The 17732-nt window shown below is 42.7% G+C and overlaps 1 protein-coding gene across 1 annotated transcript; it reads left to right on the forward strand.

Moving 5' to 3' along the window:
• Positions 1-11: 11 nt before the first annotated feature.
• Positions 12-16226, forward strand: Ybx1 (Y-box binding protein 1). The gene is made up of 8 exons (XM_038334197.1): positions 12-297; positions 711-774; positions 8060-8093; positions 10473-10562; positions 10905-11207; positions 11849-11931; positions 14889-15154; positions 15847-16226. Exons 1-7 carry the CDS (start codon positions 138-140, stop codon positions 15121-15123), a joined length of 969 nt encoding a protein of 322 aa, XP_038190125.1. The 5' UTR covers positions 12-137; the 3' UTR covers positions 15124-15154; positions 15847-16226.
• The last annotated feature ends 1506 nt before the right edge of the window (positions 16227-17732 follow it).

Raw genomic sequence — 17732 nt, forward strand, 5'->3', positions numbered from 1 at the left:
GTTCGATCGGTAGCGGGAGCGGAGAGCGGACCCCAGAGAGCCCTGAGAGCCCCACCGCCGCCGCCGGCCTAGTCACCATCACACCCCGGGAGGAGCCGCAGCCGTCGCCGCCGGCCCCAGTCACCACCACCGCAACCATGAGCAGCGAGGCCGAGACCCAGCAGCCGCCCGCCGCCCCCGCCGCCGCCCTCAGCGCCGCCGACACCAAGCCCGGCTCCACGGGCAGCGGCGCGGGGAGTGGCGGCCCGGGCGGCCTCACATCGGCGGCGCCCGCCGGCGGGGACAAGAAGGTCATCGGTGAGCGCCAGAAGGGACCGGGGGTGGGGCCGCGGGCCGGACCGTTAGGCGTCGCGGCCCGGAGCCACCGACTGCGCGGCCGCCCCTCCCCCCGAGGCCCGCGGCGCGCGCACGCCCGGCTCCCGCCGCTGCTCCGGCCGCCGCCGCAGTCGCCGCCGCCCCTCCCCCGCGCCCACCAGCTTCGGGGCCTCGTGCGCGGGATCCCCGCCCCGCCGCCTACGCAGCCGGAGCGGCGCGGGCTGCTTTTCCCCGGCGCTCACGTGCTCGCCGCCCGGGCGCACACCCACCTCGGACCCGCGCTGCCCAGCGCACCCACGTGTGCGGGGAGGGCGGCTGCCCGGGCCCGCGGCCGGATCCTGGACCGACTTCCAGGGCCAGCTGCTGATTGGACGTTGTTGTGCTTTGTTTTCCAGCAACGAAGGTTTTGGGAACAGTAAAATGGTTCAATGTAAGGAACGGATACGGTTTCATCAACAGGTGAGATGCCGGTGTGGAAAGCTCGGGCCCGCCTCCGGCGTGGCTAATCTCCCGAGCCGCTGCCGCCGCGGGCCTGACAGGGAGCGGGGTTGGAAGCGTGGTGTTTGGTCCTCGGGTGCCGGGATTAGTGGCTCTGTAGACTTGCTTTGTTTTGCCGTTAAATACCAATCTCGAGCGAGCCTCAGAGCGGTGGTGGCACAAAGCAGGTCAAGGCAAGCGCGGCACATGAGCCAGCCCCATAACAGTTACCTTGCCTCAAACTGAGGCAACTCCAGGCTAAGCACGTTTTAACCTTGACATCCTTTTCTGCTTCCTGGCAATTGCTATGTAAGAATGTGACCCCCTAATTACCATACAGGTGATTTTTTTTTCACCTTGTTAACCTCTTGGGGAACGTGATTTGACATGTCAAGTGCCCGAGATGTTATCTGTACTGGAAGGTTATGTTGCCTTTGTTTAGTCGACTCAAATATGCAGTCGTTTGAGTACCTCGAGCACATTTTCTGTAGAACTCTTTCAGCCCAAGAGGGCTCTTATTTGTCCAAACGGCAGATAATACATCCGAAGAAAATGGCTCTTCCTCAATTTTTATTTCTTCTACTTCCTTGTCGGGGAATCATGCTGATCAAATGAATTTTTGTTCAAGCTTGGCTGTAGCTTATTGGCGTGGGTTTAAGTCCTTGGGAATTTAACCTTGATCGTAGTTGCAAACTACACCTTAATAGATCCGTAGAATGGTTTGTAGCCCGTGGTGTGAGTGCAGGCAGTGCCTGCACTCTGGGCTCCCTTGTGAGCCCGGCATCTTTTTCAAGATGGCTGCCAAGGCTAGTGCAGTTGCATGGGTGTAGAGCACCGCGAGTGCCAGCAGCAATCCTGGCCGTACAGCTGTGAGACTTGGCGCCATTTCAGCATTACTTGCTTGCTTAGAAGGCGTTAAATAAGTAGATAGTGAAGAGAACGCTTACGAGTGACAGAGAGTGCTTGTGAAGTGGACACTACCAAATGGGACAGCTAGGCTTTTAAAAATAACGGAGTGATGAAAAACCGTTCATTGATGGTCCACCCCGTGTTGTGGAAACACTCAAACAGGAGCGATTACAATCACTTAATGGTCTCTTCTCTACAGTAGCAATTACAGAGAAACATTTTGTTTTTCCAGACTCTAGGATTTTCTAGTGTCGTAGGCTGTTTGCTTTCCTGACCGATGCTACATTTTCCATGTTTTGTTTTTCAATGGTGATTAGTGAGCAAAGAAGAAAATGGAATGCCTTGCTTGTGCGTGGTTGGTGGCCTGTAGGCTTTTAAGCTGCAGCTGATTCGTGCTTTGATCGAGGTTTCTATGCTAACAGTCGCAGATGTCTGCACCCTACCTTTCAAGGGGCGGTTTGAACCCTTAGCCCAGTGCAGCTGACAGCCTCCTTGGCAGCCTTTTTAGTTGGATAAATTGGGGGTTTGTATGCATTTAATACATTTTCACATTTGCCTAGGCTTTTCACATTTTTTAAGCAGACAGTTTCTACCCAAGATGAGTATATTGCAGTTTTATGTTGTGCATTGTGTGGATTACAATCAATGACTGATCTTAGTAGCAGCTTAGTTGATCATTCTTAAGGCAAGTTAAATGTAATTGGCTTTTGATGATTCTTTGTTAGACTATCCTGACCCCTGTTACTGATTTAACTGATTAAAATGTGCTTTGCTTCTCATCAGGCCATTATATTGATGGTGTGGTTTTTAAATGAGATATACTGAAAAGTCTGGTTCCAGTGAGCGAGGTTTCTCTTGGTAAAGGAAAAGTAGAGAATGTAAAATAGGAGGTATTTAGTATTTGGGATACACTGAATTCTGGATTATGTGTTCTAGAATCTTTAGTTATTTTATAATTCAAATATAAGATTTGGTGTCTCCTCTGGTGCCTTTTTACAACTTGGTTAGAATTCTTTGTTCCAAGGCAATTTTTTAAAATGCTGCTGGTTTTTTTTGTAAACTTCTCAAAGGTGTTGCAGATGTAACAGACGGTGTAGAGTGCTTGTCTAGTGTTCATAAAGCCTTAATATCTTCTTTAGCACTGCATAAAAAACATAGTGTGATGCATGCATGTAATCCCAGAAGGCAAGACAAGTTAAATAAATCTGGGTGTGGTGGTTCACACCTTTAATCCTAACACAGAGGCAGAATCAAAGAGGTTTTAAAGTAGCAGAATTTTTAGTTCTTTAAAGACATTATAATCTAGGAATTGAGAGAAAATTGGTTACTTTATCCCTTTGTATACCATGTTTTTCATGTAACTTAGTTTGTATCCCTTCCCCAAGTTACTCTCTGTGCTTGATATAGAGACTGGTCCATGCTAGATAATCATGAGTCAAGAACATTTTTCAGTGGAGTGTGTTTCTTTTATGGTGATATAATTTAGGTGTTTGGGGTTACAGCTCAGTAATAGAATTTAGAATCCAGAATACCTGAGGTGAACTTAGGTTCTGCTTGTGGCCTCAACCTTTACATATGACATCGTTGCTTTTAATTTTTTTTGTCATGTGTTTGTATTGAGGGCATACCTGTCTATAGCATTGTGTATAGCATTGTGTGCAGGACAGAAGACAGACCGAACTGACTTATGGTTCAGCTGAGCTTTTCTCCAGCTGAGCTATCTCCCTGGCCCAGTCTTGCATATAATTCTCTTATGTTACTTATTCCCATTTCTCTCTGTACATAGGCCTTTTTATTTAGCCCATGATCTAAAAAGTTTAGCTTTATGTCCTTAATATAAAACTTAATGCTGTCAGTGTTAGTCTCCTTTGGTTCTCCACCCTTTGGGGGTTTCCATGTATATAACTAATGACTGCAATAACAGTGATGTGAGTAGTTCAGGATCTGTTGCTACTGATCAAGATGATCTAATTGACTTAATCATAAAACCCTTTGAGACTTATTCCTCAGGAACACAGGTTTGAGTGACTTGTCTCATAAACATAGGAAGTAGTAGAAACAAGATTTGAACTTAAGTTTTGTGCTCTGGAGTATTTAACAACTGCCGTGTTATACCATCTTAACAACTGAAGTGTCCACAGAGTTTAGTTAGTGTGCAGGTCAGCTTTACAAATGAAAGAGCTTGCTTACTGTCCCAAACTGATGTTGAGATGCAGTTGAGGAATTAAAGGAAAGAATATTGGACTTCTAGGTTTTTTTTTTTTTTGTTTTTTTGTTTTTTTTTTTTTTGAGGTAGTAAGAAAATGTGTCTTTGGGGATGCTGAGATTATAGGTGTTTCCCAACTAGACCTGGTTGGTTGGGTTTTGAGAGGGTTTCTCTGTAACAGCCCTGGCTGTCTTGGAACTCACTCTCTGTCCTTGAACTCCAGAACCCTGCCTGGCTCTGCCTCCTGAGGGCTGGGATTAAAAACATGCACCATAACAGCCTACCTGTCTTGGTTAGTTTTTAGTGTAAACTTGACATGGCCTAGAGTCACCTGGAAAGGGAGAAGCTCATTTGAAGAATTACTTACTGCGAATAGGGAAACTCTGCCTCTGGGGTTAATGCCACACTATTATACCTGGCCTTATCACCTGTGAGGAGGGGTGGTAAAGGCTGCTTTTTACTACTTAGCTGAGGTTTCACTCCAGCAGGATGGACAAAATTTGTCTTGGTCTTCATACTGGTAGGAAGCTATGTAGTCACCAGAAAAACCAAATGTGGCACATTAAAGAATACAAGAAAGCCTTGTACGCTTGGGTACAGCTGTGAAGGCCAACCCTTTTGAAAGTGCTTTAAGTACAAAGGGAATTATCCTGGGTAAGGTAGGGATTGAGGTCCAGCCTATCAAGAATAGCTAGAAAAATCACTCCTCCCTCCCCCAGTGATGGTTGCTTGAGTTTCACTGGGGGACAAATGAAGTTCTGGTTGTTTAGTTTGGTCAAGAGGATTGTACAGTGGTAACATTTGTAGAGTCCACTTCCAACCAGAGTAGCCAGTGTCTCTTGGCCTAAGAGCATAAGTATTGACAGTGTAATGCCTTTTCATATTGCTTGCAAAAAAAGTTAGCTAAGCCTATATTGTAATACTGCAAAGCCTGTAGGACTTTAATACAGTGTTCTTGGTAAAAATGAAAATTTTGTAGATTGGAAAGATTGTGGTTAAAATCTGGGCTTTTAAAAAAGTCACCCTAGTAGTCCTTACTGTGGATCCACTATAAAACAGGTGTTACACAAGGTCTGGAGGACTCTATGGCGGTGTTGGGCATGGACTCTTGGCTTTCACACATGAAGACTTGAGTGAGCTAGCTACCTGTTGGTGTATTGATTACTGATCTTAAGATGACACACGAAGGCACTATTCAATCACTGGCTTATAACTTGGAACAGGATCTTCACTTTGGGGGGGCAAGTAAAATCATTTACTCTTAAGTCCCCAGAAAGAGCAGCAAGGGTATTAGCCTTCTGTTTTCCTTTCCTTGAGACTGTAGTTGGAGTTGGGTGGCCTTCAGGCCTGTCTAGACCCTTGGAAGCATCTATGGTCACATCTGCCTAGAGAACAACTAAGGAGTTAAGTGGGATTTGTGATTTTAGGTCAAGCTTCAGGGCTTGGAAATTACAGCATGTAGAACATTTTATTTTGAATGAACTTATGGTAGGTCTTATTTAAGGCAGTAACCAAAACAACCTTGTTAGTCTGGGTAGATTGAGTAGAATAGGCATAATAATTATAGAGCTAGGGTTTGAATGATAGGCATAGATAAATGTTGTAGAGGCTTAATGGAAATTTAGATTGCTGTAGTGTGTGTCGTGGGTGGTGATGAATGGGAGAATCTTCATTTGTCCTCCTGACCACATCAGGAACTCAGAAGGAAGGGATCCTTGTTACTACGAGTCATCATAGACACAATTGTTTTAGTCTGCCTCTGAAGGTAAAGTGCGGTTCAGTGTTTAAAAACACTAGATGCTCTTCCATAGGACCCCAGCTCACTTCCAACACTTGTATCTCAGCTTCCCAGGCACCTGCACGCACTATCATTTACTCAGAAAGACACACAAATGCAAAGAGCTGCAGTTGTATTTCAGTTGCCTGCTTTGTGAAGATGGTTACACGGTGTATTTAAAACACCTAGTGTGTAGTGTTTAAAAGTTAATCGTCCAGCCGGGTGGTGGTGGCGCACACCTTTAATCCCAGCACTCGGGAGGCAGAGGCATGCGGATCTCTGTGAGTTCGAGGCCAGCCTGGTCTACAAGAGCTAGTTCCAGGACAGGCTGCAAAGCCACAGAGAAACCCTGTCTCGAAAAACCAAAAAAAAAAAAAAAGTTAATCGTCCATAATTCAGGCTGCTGTGTATGTGTGTGCTTCTTCCTGACATCCACATACACTTTGCTACTCTTCAGTAGGCTAGTCTAGTCAAAGGTCAGTAGTTGCTGTATTTGTGGTTTGGGTTTCCTATTTCTGTATGTATTCACAAAATAATAAAGTATTTCTTAAAGAATAGTGCTGTTTTATTGCTAGCATAATCTTATTTTTAAAAGTGATCTAAACCAGATTCTTAAAATGTTGTCCTAGATACATGGTATTTTATAACGCAGAAGTAAGTTCATACATAATAAAAATACCCTTGGAAAATTTTTCACTGAATTGAAAGCATACTCTTGATTTTTGAGATAGGGTCTCTGTATAACCCTGGCTGTTCTGGAACTCAGAAATCCTACCTCTGCCTCCCAAGTGTTGAGATTAAAGGTTTGCACCATCACACCTGGCTCATTTCATTATTTTATTGCATTTATTTATTGGAGTTGGGAACATTTGGAGGTCAGAGAACAACCTGCAGGAAGTATTTATATGTGGGTTCCAGGGGTCAAACTCACATTGTCAGTAAGTACTTTTACTTGCTGAAACATCTTATTGGCTCCATCAGTTTAAATAAAGCATACTGATTCAATGAATGGCTACATTGGATGAGGTGGTGCACACCTTTATTCCCAGCACTTGAGGCAGATCTTTTTTGCTTTTTACCATAATGCCAGTGGCGCCTTTGGTCATTAAATACTATGAGAGCCTGTGCTAAGCCATTTCTCTGGCTGACTAATAGTGAAAAGAGCGTGGAGTGGGTCACTAAAGGAAGGAAATCTGTTTCTCCAGTGGTTCTTCAGCTTCTCAATGTTTTCAGCCTGCCCACACTAAAGTTAAGACAGAAATGATTTTCTACTTAGTCCCCACTTCCAGTTTCTAGTTGTCTGTTTCTTCCATTTTGGTCCCAAGAAAGATAGTCTAAATATCTTCATTGGGTGGTCGTTTAGTAAAAGATGTAGTTCCTATCGGATCTTTGACCTAACTTGCTGTGTTCTGCTTATTCAGATGTTCCATTACATTTTATGCAATAGTTTTCTCATATCACATTCTTCTAATGAAATACCGTCATTTCCTGGTAAACCCCTATAACTAAGCCCAGCTAGCACTGTGAAAGCTGAAGCAGAACTGTCATAGGCTCAAGATCAGGCTAGACTTAAGGCTGTCAAAAAATAAAGCTTTGCTGGATCTGTTCACTTGACTAAGGATTGTAGTGTTCATGATGGGAGGTGAAAGGTGTGGGGTGTAAAGGAAACAGTGTTAGGCACATAAGTGCTGTGTATGTAGTTTACATGAAGTTTCATTCTCTGTGTTGTGTTTTCTAGAGAACTTTCTGTGGTGGTTTTATTACCTTGGGGAATTGAGAGTTTAGAAGTGGTGAGGAGGAAGTGAGAATGACGACTCCTGTTAGTAACGCTGGTCAGTAGGTAAGGGTGTGTGCTAGGTTATCGTTAATGTTTAATAGGATAAGGAGTGGAAGGGGCATTGCTTGTCACTCTGTCCTATTGAATTATGGCTCTTTTAGTTACACTGCCTTAGACTTGTTTGCTTTTCTTACAGGTTGTGAGTGGGCTTATCTCTGTTTCCAACAGTTTTTAGTCTTTAAAATAGTTCAGGTAGCTTGTGTTTCACTGTTATTTTCTTCTTTCCCTGCCTACTGATAGGTAGAGCTGAACATGTGAATAATTGGTTTCTCCGAGGTTCCTAATGTTGTCGCCCCTGCTCACGCTCAAAGTTAAAAGATAGAAGTGAGTTTCCACTTAATCTGAGACAGCTGGGAAGTCTCTGGGAAAATCAAGGATGTCCACTGTACAGGATGTTCTTTTTGGTTTTTCAAGACTGGGTTTCTCTGTAACCTGGTTGTACTGGGACTTGCTTTGTAGGCCAGGCTGTTCTTAATAAGCTTTAGGTAGTGAAACGTACATTGATTTTTCATTTGTTAATCTTGGTCCTGTCTTGTAGGAATGACACCAAGGAAGATGTATTTGTACACCAGGTGAGTGCTTATCTTGATTCTCTGCACTTCTGACTCAAGGCTCGTGAGAAGAAATGGGTGGGTGTGTTTTCAGACATGGTTCTTTGCTAAAGGTTAAATCCAAGGATGAGTATATTTAGTTCCTGAATCTGAAGAGTAATACCATGACTAAAGTGTAGAGTGAAGCTTTGCACTGGAGAGTCCACTTCATTTTAAAAAGTGTTACAATTAGGAATCTCATTAATTTAAAACGACTTTTTAAAATATTGAATCTGTTAACTGACGGCACGTAGTTTTCGTGCCTATTTCAGACAGATAACTACCGTGAGTCTAACTTGAATAATGCTGCTATAAATACGTGGAAACATTGGCAAGACATTTCCAGATGCTGTTATTGTCGGGTCCGCCTTTGGTAAGGACAAATTTTTATGGAACAGAGCTACAAAACAGTTACCTGAAGGAAATAGGAAGCCAGCACTGTCGAGGGTGGCTTTTTTTATTTGTTCTAAAACATTTTTTAAATAGTGGTGTTCTGTTATCACCTTTAGAGTTGGCTGGAAGCTTAAATACTAGTATTGCAGCAACGTTGTTGGTCAGTAAATTAGCCAAATATAAACTACATACAGATTACTAGGAAAATGACTAGACATTGAGGATTTAAGAATTACTGGTAAATGCTGGTAGGTGGCAGTGCGCACCTTTAATCCCAGCACTAGAGAAGCAGAGCATGCAGATCTCTCAGTTCAAGGCTACACAGAATAAACCCTGTCTTGGAAAAAAGGAAAGAATTGTTGGTAAAATAAGATGTTGCCAAGTAAGTGGTACACTGCCAGCATCAGCCTTGTATCCACACAATGAAGAGGGTTAGGAAATGTGTCACTTCCTGTGTGCTTCCAGGCAATCAGATTTTCACTAGGACTGTTGAAATATCCACTTGTGTTGAAAGTTATTTTAAGAATTTTCAACCCCCCACCCCCTTCTTTTTTTTAAACTGATTGGAGGTCAAAAGTTTCTGTACTCCTGTGGCAGTGTCCTCCTTAGGTTAACAGGGTAGCATTTTGTAGCTCCTTGAAGTGTCCTGCACAACATACATTGAGAGTTTTCTAGTGTGTTCAAAACCCTATGGAAACATTCAAATTCTAAATGTAAACTAACTGCCTAGACAAAATGTTACCTTTAAAAGATTAATGTTCTTGTTTGGGTAAGGTGACAATCTTACCTATTGTTGCAAGTTGGAAATAATATGCAGACTTAACAGACAAGAAGCAACAAGGCTTATTATTAGTCTTGCTGCCATTGACAGCCATGAAAGATTGGAAAGGGCTAAAAGATGTTGACTTAACTTGTTTGGGGATTTTAATACATACTTCTGCTATTCCTTATGACTGCAAATAATTGAGAGTTGGCTACATATATATGAAACTATACGACAGTTCAGATGACAGATGAGATCAATTATTTGACTCAACTCACTCAGTCTTATCCCACAAGGTGTCACCAATATGCTTTCCTATTTATTTTGCAAGCGGTTTCAACATAGAGCTGTTCTTGGGACTTAGGCTGCTCAGGTCGTGGTGGTGTATCAAGTAGACTGCAGTTCTGGGCACCGGAGCTTAATTGGCCTCAGATTGTTGGTTGTCCGGCCTCCTCTGGAATGGAAATGCATGAGTGATCCTGTAATGGATACTGCTGTGATGTGGAATGAACGTGGGATTTGGAGTCCCAAGACCTGGATTTAGAAAAGTTCCCCAGCCACTTTATAGCTGTGTGACCTTGGGCACTTCATAATTTTTCAAGCCCTATATAATGTTATGTTAGACTTTTCTGGGGAGGTAATAACCAACAGTCTCTACAGAGAGCGAAATATAAGTGGCATAGATACACGTGAAATGCATTTCCCTGGAAGTATTCATAGACAGGATGGAAGGGATTTTGGTTGACATTTGTAATTGCGTTTGATATGGTAACGGACAAGAGTTGGTATGGTCAAAGTTGAAGCATATAAAAACTAAACTCGCCTGTCATCTAAACTGGCTGTGTGTGGGGCTAGCTTCTACTATTAAGTGCAGTCTTTGGGGGATAGATGGAGGCCTTACTTGTTCTTTATATGTCATGCTTTTGCAAAAAGCATCTTAAAACATTTTGTTGTTTGTCTTGGGTATTAAATTACTTTAGTTTTGTAAATAGTGATAAATTGTTGGGGCCTTGTAAGATTGGAGTCCTTTGGTAGAGGTTGGGGGTAACATTGGTCCCTGCTATCCTAAATTGACAGTTTGGTCTTACATAAAGCAAATATTAAGTATATATCCAAGCTAAAAATGATATTGACAGTGGTACATTTTAAATGAAAAAGCACGTTCTTCTCCCCTGTTAATCTTATTTTTGGAATGATATTACTAGACTGCCATAAAGAAGAATAACCCCAGGAAGTACCTTCGCAGTGTAGGAGATGGAGAGACTGTGGAGTTTGATGTTGTTGAAGGAGAAAAGGTGAGGATGCTTTTTGTGTAAAGGTTTGACTTCGGTATGGAAATAATGTGGATGTGTCATCCATTAGGATGGTGGCTCTAATTGGATGGATGATATGTTCTGGTGACCATGAACACAGGTGCATCAAGCCTACTGTGCTGTGCTGGCTGCAGTTAGAGAGCAGTCCCTTCAGAGGAGTGAGGAGCCGATGATGTCATTCCTATGCACCCTTTGCTCATGCAGACAGCCTCCCTCCATTTTGTTTTCTCTTAGGTTTTATTTTTTTCCCCTCCCCACCTTGTGTGAAATTTATTGAGTATTTGGATTTCCTTTGTTATTTTCAATAAATAATGGCTTTTGTAGGGTGCGGAGGCAGCAAATGTTACAGGCCCTGGTGGAGTTCCAGTTCAAGGCAGTAAATACGCAGCAGACCGTAACCATTATAGACGCTACCCACGTCGTAGGGGTCCTCCACGTAATTACCAGCAGAATTACCAGAACAGTGAGAGTGGGGAAAAGAACGAGGGATCGGAAAGCGCTCCTGAAGGCCAAGCCCAACAACGCCGGCCGTATCGCAGGCGAAGGTTCCCACCTTACTATTTGCGGAGACCCTATGGGCGTCGACCACAGTATTCCAACCCTCCTGTGCAAGGAGAAGTGATGGAGGTAGGTGTCAGTGTGTGTGTAAGGGCATTTTTGTGTTGTCTTCTCAGCTTTGCTGTCCTGGGAACGGAAGCCAGGGCTAAATGAGAACCAGTCCTACCTACTCCTTATAACAGCTTTATAGAAAGACTACGGTTTTTTTTTTGTTTTGTTTTGTTTTGTTTTTTGGGTTTTTCGAGACAGGGTTTCCCTGTAGTTTCTAGAACCTGTCCTGGAACTAGCTCTTGTAGACCAGGCTGGCCTCGAACTCAGAGATCCGCCTGCCTCTGCCTCCCGAGTGCTGGGATTAAAGGCGTGTGCCACCACCGCCCGGCTAGAAAGACTGCAGTTTAACTCCTGGAAAATCCCCTAAATTAACCTGTTACTTACAGATTTCACTTTTGCTTATGAAGAACCGCCAAGGTTGTTTATTTATGGTATGATCATAATTACTTATTAGATACTTTACACTGGAATTTGGCCAGGATGTGGTGGTATTTGTCTTAATCCCAGTTCTCTGGAGGCCAGCCTGGTCTACGTATCCAGTTCCAGTATAGCCAGGGGCTATGTAAAGAGGCCCTGTCTCAAAATAAAAGTTTGAAGTTGCCAAATAGGGATTTTGTTCTTATTGATTCAGTAGATTTTAATTTCTGGTGTCTTTTCAGGGTGCTGACAACCAGGGTGCAGGAGAGCAAGGTAGACCAGTGAGACAGAATATGTATCGGGGTTACAGACCACGATTTCGCAGGTATGGTCCATCATAACCTGTTTCTGTTACATTCTTAAGCCAGATTTTAGAGCTTTCCAGCATCGTGAGTTAATACTTCACATTCTATTTCACAGAGGTGTAAGAAGTCCTGAAGTGAGTAATCTTGTTTGTTTGTTTTAAAAGCAAGTGTATGGAATGCCAAATTTCTATCCGTGAACAGGTAAAAGTATTTAAAATTACAGTATCTAAAACATGGCTTACTTAAAGAGAAGATAAGAGAAGGTAGGAGTATTTGTTGCCTGTTTACAAGCATCCATGCTAGAACCTGTCTACCTACTTAAGTATAGAAAGTTGTGTGTTTAGGTAAAAGGACTATTGGAATAATTGAGACTGCTGGACGTAGGCCGTGTTGGCAGTGGAGTTGTAGAGCTGTGACGTCAGCTCGGGTCACTCGTGTGGAGCACTCGCACTAGCAGCCAGTTTCTCACCCTGCTCAGAACTTGTCTGACAAATGATCATCCTGGCCATTTTTTTTTCCTTCATCATTGGACATTTTCAATCATTTTTCTCCATTTTTTAAAGATTTATTTATTATGTATACAACATTCCATGTGTGCCTGCAGGCCAGAAGAGGGCACCAGATCTTGTTATAGATGGCTGTGAGCCACCATATGGTTGCTGGGACAGCCCATTTTTCTCCATTTTTAAAATGGAGTCTTTCACTAGGTCTGGAACTCATTTCTTTGAGCTAGACTGGCTAACCAGTGAACTTTGGGGTTTCTGTCTCTGCTGGTATCACAGACAATAACGAAGCTTTTGGGGGTTTTGTTTTTTGTTTTTCAAGACAGTCTCTGTATATCCCTGAGCTCTCCTGGAACTCGTTCTGTAGGCCAAGCTGGCCTCAAACTGAGATACTCCTACCTCTGCCTTGGTGTGCCACCACTGCCCAATCACCCAGGTTTTTATGTGGTGCTGGTGATCTGGGCAGAAGTCCTTAGACTTGGTTGAGCATTTAACCACCAGCTCCTCTCCCTGGCTTTGTTTTTGTTGTGACAGAATTTAACTGAGTTACCTGGGCTGTTAGCCTCAAACTACCAGACTCTACTCTCTGCCTCAGCCTCCTGAGTGGCTAGATGAAAGGTGTACTCCAGGGCATCCAACTTGGCCAGTGGTGGTTTGTGTAATTGTAACTGACCCAGAACTCAACGAACCTTACTTGCCTCTGCCTTCTCAGGGCTGGGATTAAAAAGGAGCACACCTCCACTCCTGTCCTCCTTTGTTTTGAGACAGGGTATTTCTGTGTAGCCCTGCTGTCCTCAAACTCATATCCAAATCTGCCTGCCTCTACCTTATTAGTGCTAGGATTAAAGGGTGTGCCTTGTCCTGTTGGTGGGTTTTTGTTTTGTTTTTGAGAGTTTGGGAGCCTGTCCTGGAACTCTAACCAGGCTGGCCTCAACACAGAGATATGCCTGCTTCTGCCTCCCAAGTGCTAGGATTAAAGGTGTGTACCACCATCACCTGGTTCTATCTTTTTAATTAAGATGAATTAGGAACATTTTGCTAGTTCACTTTTAGGTTTACTTTATTTGAATGTGTCTGACACACATGTGCTGGCTGGCACCTTTCTTTGATCAGAAAGCATTTTATGCTCTAGAACTGATACTAAGAACAGGTAATTGTGGGTGATTGGGAAGCAAACCTAGCAAGAATAAGAACTTGAACTGTTAACCATTGGTATATCTGGACACTGAATATTTTATTGTGTTGTTGTCCTTGTGCTGAATTCTTCTGTCTTTTTTATGCTAATGGCTCTGTTTTTAAGATGACATGGAAATTCATTTAGTGCTGCACCCGTTGCCACACTACAAACATGTTCTCAAAGCAGTCTACGCAGAAGTCTACAGGTGTCAACATCATCTTTGTGTTTTCTTCTGTTTTGTTTTTTTTGTTTTTTTTTTTTTTTTCAGTGAAGAACTTCAAAATCTCTTTGTGTCTTGTGCAGACACCCCTTTGTTTTGATTGTTTGCCTTCTATAATGGGATGGTGGCACACTCATTTAATCAGGAGGCGGAGGCAGGTGGATCTCTGAGTTCTAGGAGAGCCAAGGCTACAGGGAAACTTTGTCTCAATGCCCCTGCCCTTCCAAAAAAAAAAACCCAGATAGATATAACCTTGTCTTACACAGACTTTTGATTTGTTATAGCTAATGTTCTTAGTTTTTTTAAATAGGGATAATTAGGAGTCGTCCATGTGGGTCCTCTGTGAATAGGTGTTCTTAACCATGCAACAATCTCTCTAAACCCTTTAATTTTATGATAACATTGCTCTTTTTTTCAAGACAGGGTTTCTTTGTAGCTTTGTGGCCTTAGCTCTTGTAGATGAGGCTGGCCTCGAATGCACAAAGATCTGCCTGCCTCTTTCTCCCAAGTGCTGGGATAAAAGGTGTGCACCATCACTGTCCAGTGATAACATTTCTCTTTTAAAGTTTGTATAAAGAGTAGAATTTTCCAACCATGCCAGAAAAGTCACTTCTCAGTGAACGGCTTGTCAATTTAAGAAAGAAGTAAATGAAGCATGTTGTCCCTTGTGCATAGCACAAGTACAAATAGAAATACGTAGTACAAATACAAAATTCTAATTGTGTGTTCACAGTTGAGAAGTATAGCTAATTTTGATGGAAAGGAACTGAGAAGACTGGGGTCAGGGATTTTTTTGGTATAAAAAAATGAAAATGATAGATGGGCGTGTGCATCAGAACAGTTATAGGCAAGAAAATAAGTTGAATCAAAGTGTTTACATAAAAGTGAGAGTGCACCATTATGGTGCAAGCCCAGCTTTACTGGTTTATATGAATGGAGTAGAGAATACGCTTCTTATACAGAATCACCACTAAGCTGTCTGAAAGTGGTTGGTGCAACTAAGTACCAAGTATTGCCACTTGTGGTTGGGTTAAAGGACAAAGGCTATTCTTGTTCCTGAGATTATATTTATTTCAGGGGCCCTCCTCGCCAAAGACAGCCTAGAGAGGACGGCAATGAAGAGGACAAAGAAAATCAAGGAGACGAGACCCAAGGTCAGCAGCCACCTCAACGTCGGTATCGCCGCAACTTCAATTACCGACGCAGACGCCCAGAGAACCCTAAACCACAAGATGGCAAAGAGACAAAAGCAGCCGATCCACCAGCTGAGAATTCGTCCGCTCCCGAGGCTGAGCAGGGCGGGGCTGAGTAAATGCCGGCTTACCATCTCTACCATCATCCGGGTAAGTATGGTTTGGTGCCCTCTGGCCTCCATTGCACTGTTTCCTAGTGCATAAGAAACTAAAAACGGTGATAGAAAAAGTGTCATTCACTATGTAATCCAAGTTAGACAAAATGTCCCCCTTTAGATCATTCTTCACATGTGCTTGTGACTGCGTTTCTGAATCAGTCAACTCTGACCTTGGCAGAAAGCTAAGCAGAGTCTTACTTAGTTCCAGTGCTCTGAAGAAATGTGGATTTCAAGGTTTTGGAAAGTAACCTTACAAAATTAATAGTGCCCACCTTTAATTCTAGTACTGCAGGTAGAGTTAAGCAGATCTCTAAATTTGAAGCTAGCCTGAAAAGCAAGTCTTCCTAGCTTACATTTGGCATTACTTGCTGGTAAAAGTAATCTCAGCCGGGCAGTGGTGGTGCACGCCTTTAATCCCAGCACTTGGGAAGCAGAGAGAGACACACAGATCTATTGAGTTCAGGACAGTCAAAACTATACACAGAAATCCTGTCTTTTAAAAAAAAAAACAGAAAAAGTCCTGGTTCTGCGGTTGCCATTTTCTCCTCCAGATGTAGTAATGTGTTGTAAACCAATCTTAGGCTGAAGCAAAATGAGGTGGTTAAAATGTGACTGTTCCTAGAGTGTGGTCTGCTATGTGAAGACTTCGGAGGATGGTAGTAAATAAGAGTCTTCTCTTTGCAGTTTGGTCATCCAACAAGAAGAAACGAATATGAAATTCCAGCAATAAGAAATGAACAAAGATTGGAGCTGAAGACCTTAAGTGCTTGCTTTTTGCCCGTTGACCAGATACGCTAGAACTATCTGCATTATCTATGCAGCATGGGGTTTTTATTATTTTTACCTAAAGATGTCTCTTTTTGGTAATGACAAATGTGTTTTTTAAAAAAAAGGTCTGGTTTTTCTCAATACACCTTTAATGGTTTTTAAATCGTTTCATATCTGGTCAAGTTAAGATTTTTAAGAACTTCATTTTTAATTTGTAATAAAAAGTTTACAACTTGATTTTTTCAAAAAAAGTCAACAAACTGCAAGCACCTGTTAATAAAGGTCTTAAATAATAATGTTTGTCTAGTTTTGTCTTAATTTAGTGATTTCCTCCCATCTGCAAATAGATGGTTCTAGTGTTAGCCACCCCCTGGGAATAGGGTACTTCCTTAAGATCAGCCTGTCTGGGGTGCTTAATGTGATAGTTTCTCTGTTTTTTTAATGTAGATTAGTTCATCTGTCCAGAATGCTGTAAGGCATCTTTCTTTTGCTACAAAGTCAAAGGGTAGAAAACTTAGGAAGTGCTTGCTGTTCAAGTCCAAGTGATGCCCCTGTAGAAAAGCTCCACAGAATTTGTGTTCTAGCACTAGAGAATGTCTGAATGGGGAATAATGGCTGTAGTTTGTCCACCAAGTCTTCCAAATTTAGTACCATTTCTCTTTTGTTTCAAGGCGGGGTTTCTCTGTATAACAGTCCTAGCTGTCCTATGACTAGCTCTTGTAGGCTAAGCTGGCTTCGAACTCAGAGATCTGCCTGCCTCTGCCTCCTGAGTGCTGGGATTAAAGGCGTGCATCACCACCGCCCAGCTAGGACCATTTCTTTATAATAGAAAGTAATAAGAATTGATGGGTCATCCCTAGTAAAGTAAATACACTGTGGGATATGTTAGTGTTTGCTTATACCAGCCATGGTTTCTGAAAAAATTCTGTGGTCAAGAGTGTAGTAGAGAAAATTACTGGCAAGATATGTATAGGTGAGTGTATCAGTATGGAGACAATTATCTAATGTGAACGTGTAGCCAGTTTTCTAGACAACCAGGAGATTAATATATGCATTAAAGTGTTTTATGTCACTTTATATTAAAATAACAGCAACTCGGTCACCTTAGACTTATAATCTGGTAGTTGCTTGGTCTTTGAAGCTAAGTGCCTTATAGCAGCCTTACCTCCTGTTCCTGGAGAGCTGTGTGTCCTCAGTCCAAAGTGGGAGCTTGAAAGCATTGGTTTTGGAATTAGGAAAGGAATCAACACATCAACTAACAACGAGGAAAAGCCAAGGAAGTAATCTGCCCTTTCTATCTGGTCTGCTCACAGAAGGCGCTACCCGTGATTTTGGATGGGTCTTCTTGTGTCAAGACAATCAGGACATTCCTTTGAATCATAGCTCCCTACACCCAGGAGATTCTAATTTGTCACTGCAGTGGTGCTGATATTGGCAAATGGAATCTCTTGGGAAGGAAAATGACCCAGGGGTTATAACTGTAGAATACCTCTGGATACCAAGTCTTAGAAGTCTAAGAGTTGGGACAGAGATCCAGAAGACAGATTGTAAAATACATTTTCAACAGTGGAGGTGTGAAGGTAGAGGGTGAAGAAATCTAGAGACATGGCAGCTGTGCTGGAGTGGAGAACACACAAGATGGGCACTTCAGCCCATCTTTAGGTAAGTGTTGGAGACCAGCTTGGTGTTGATGGGTTGATGGAAGTCTGATGTGTGACAGGCATGACTAAGTTAATGGCCATGGCTGGGCATAACGAGAATGTGATGGTCAGAAAAATACTCACCCAAATGTATAGAGCTCA

This window comes from Arvicola amphibius, chromosome 6, assembly GCF_903992535.2.
Source record: "Arvicola amphibius chromosome 6, mArvAmp1.2, whole genome shotgun sequence".
NCBI classification, from domain to species: Eukaryota; Metazoa; Chordata; class Mammalia; order Rodentia; family Cricetidae; genus Arvicola; species Arvicola amphibius.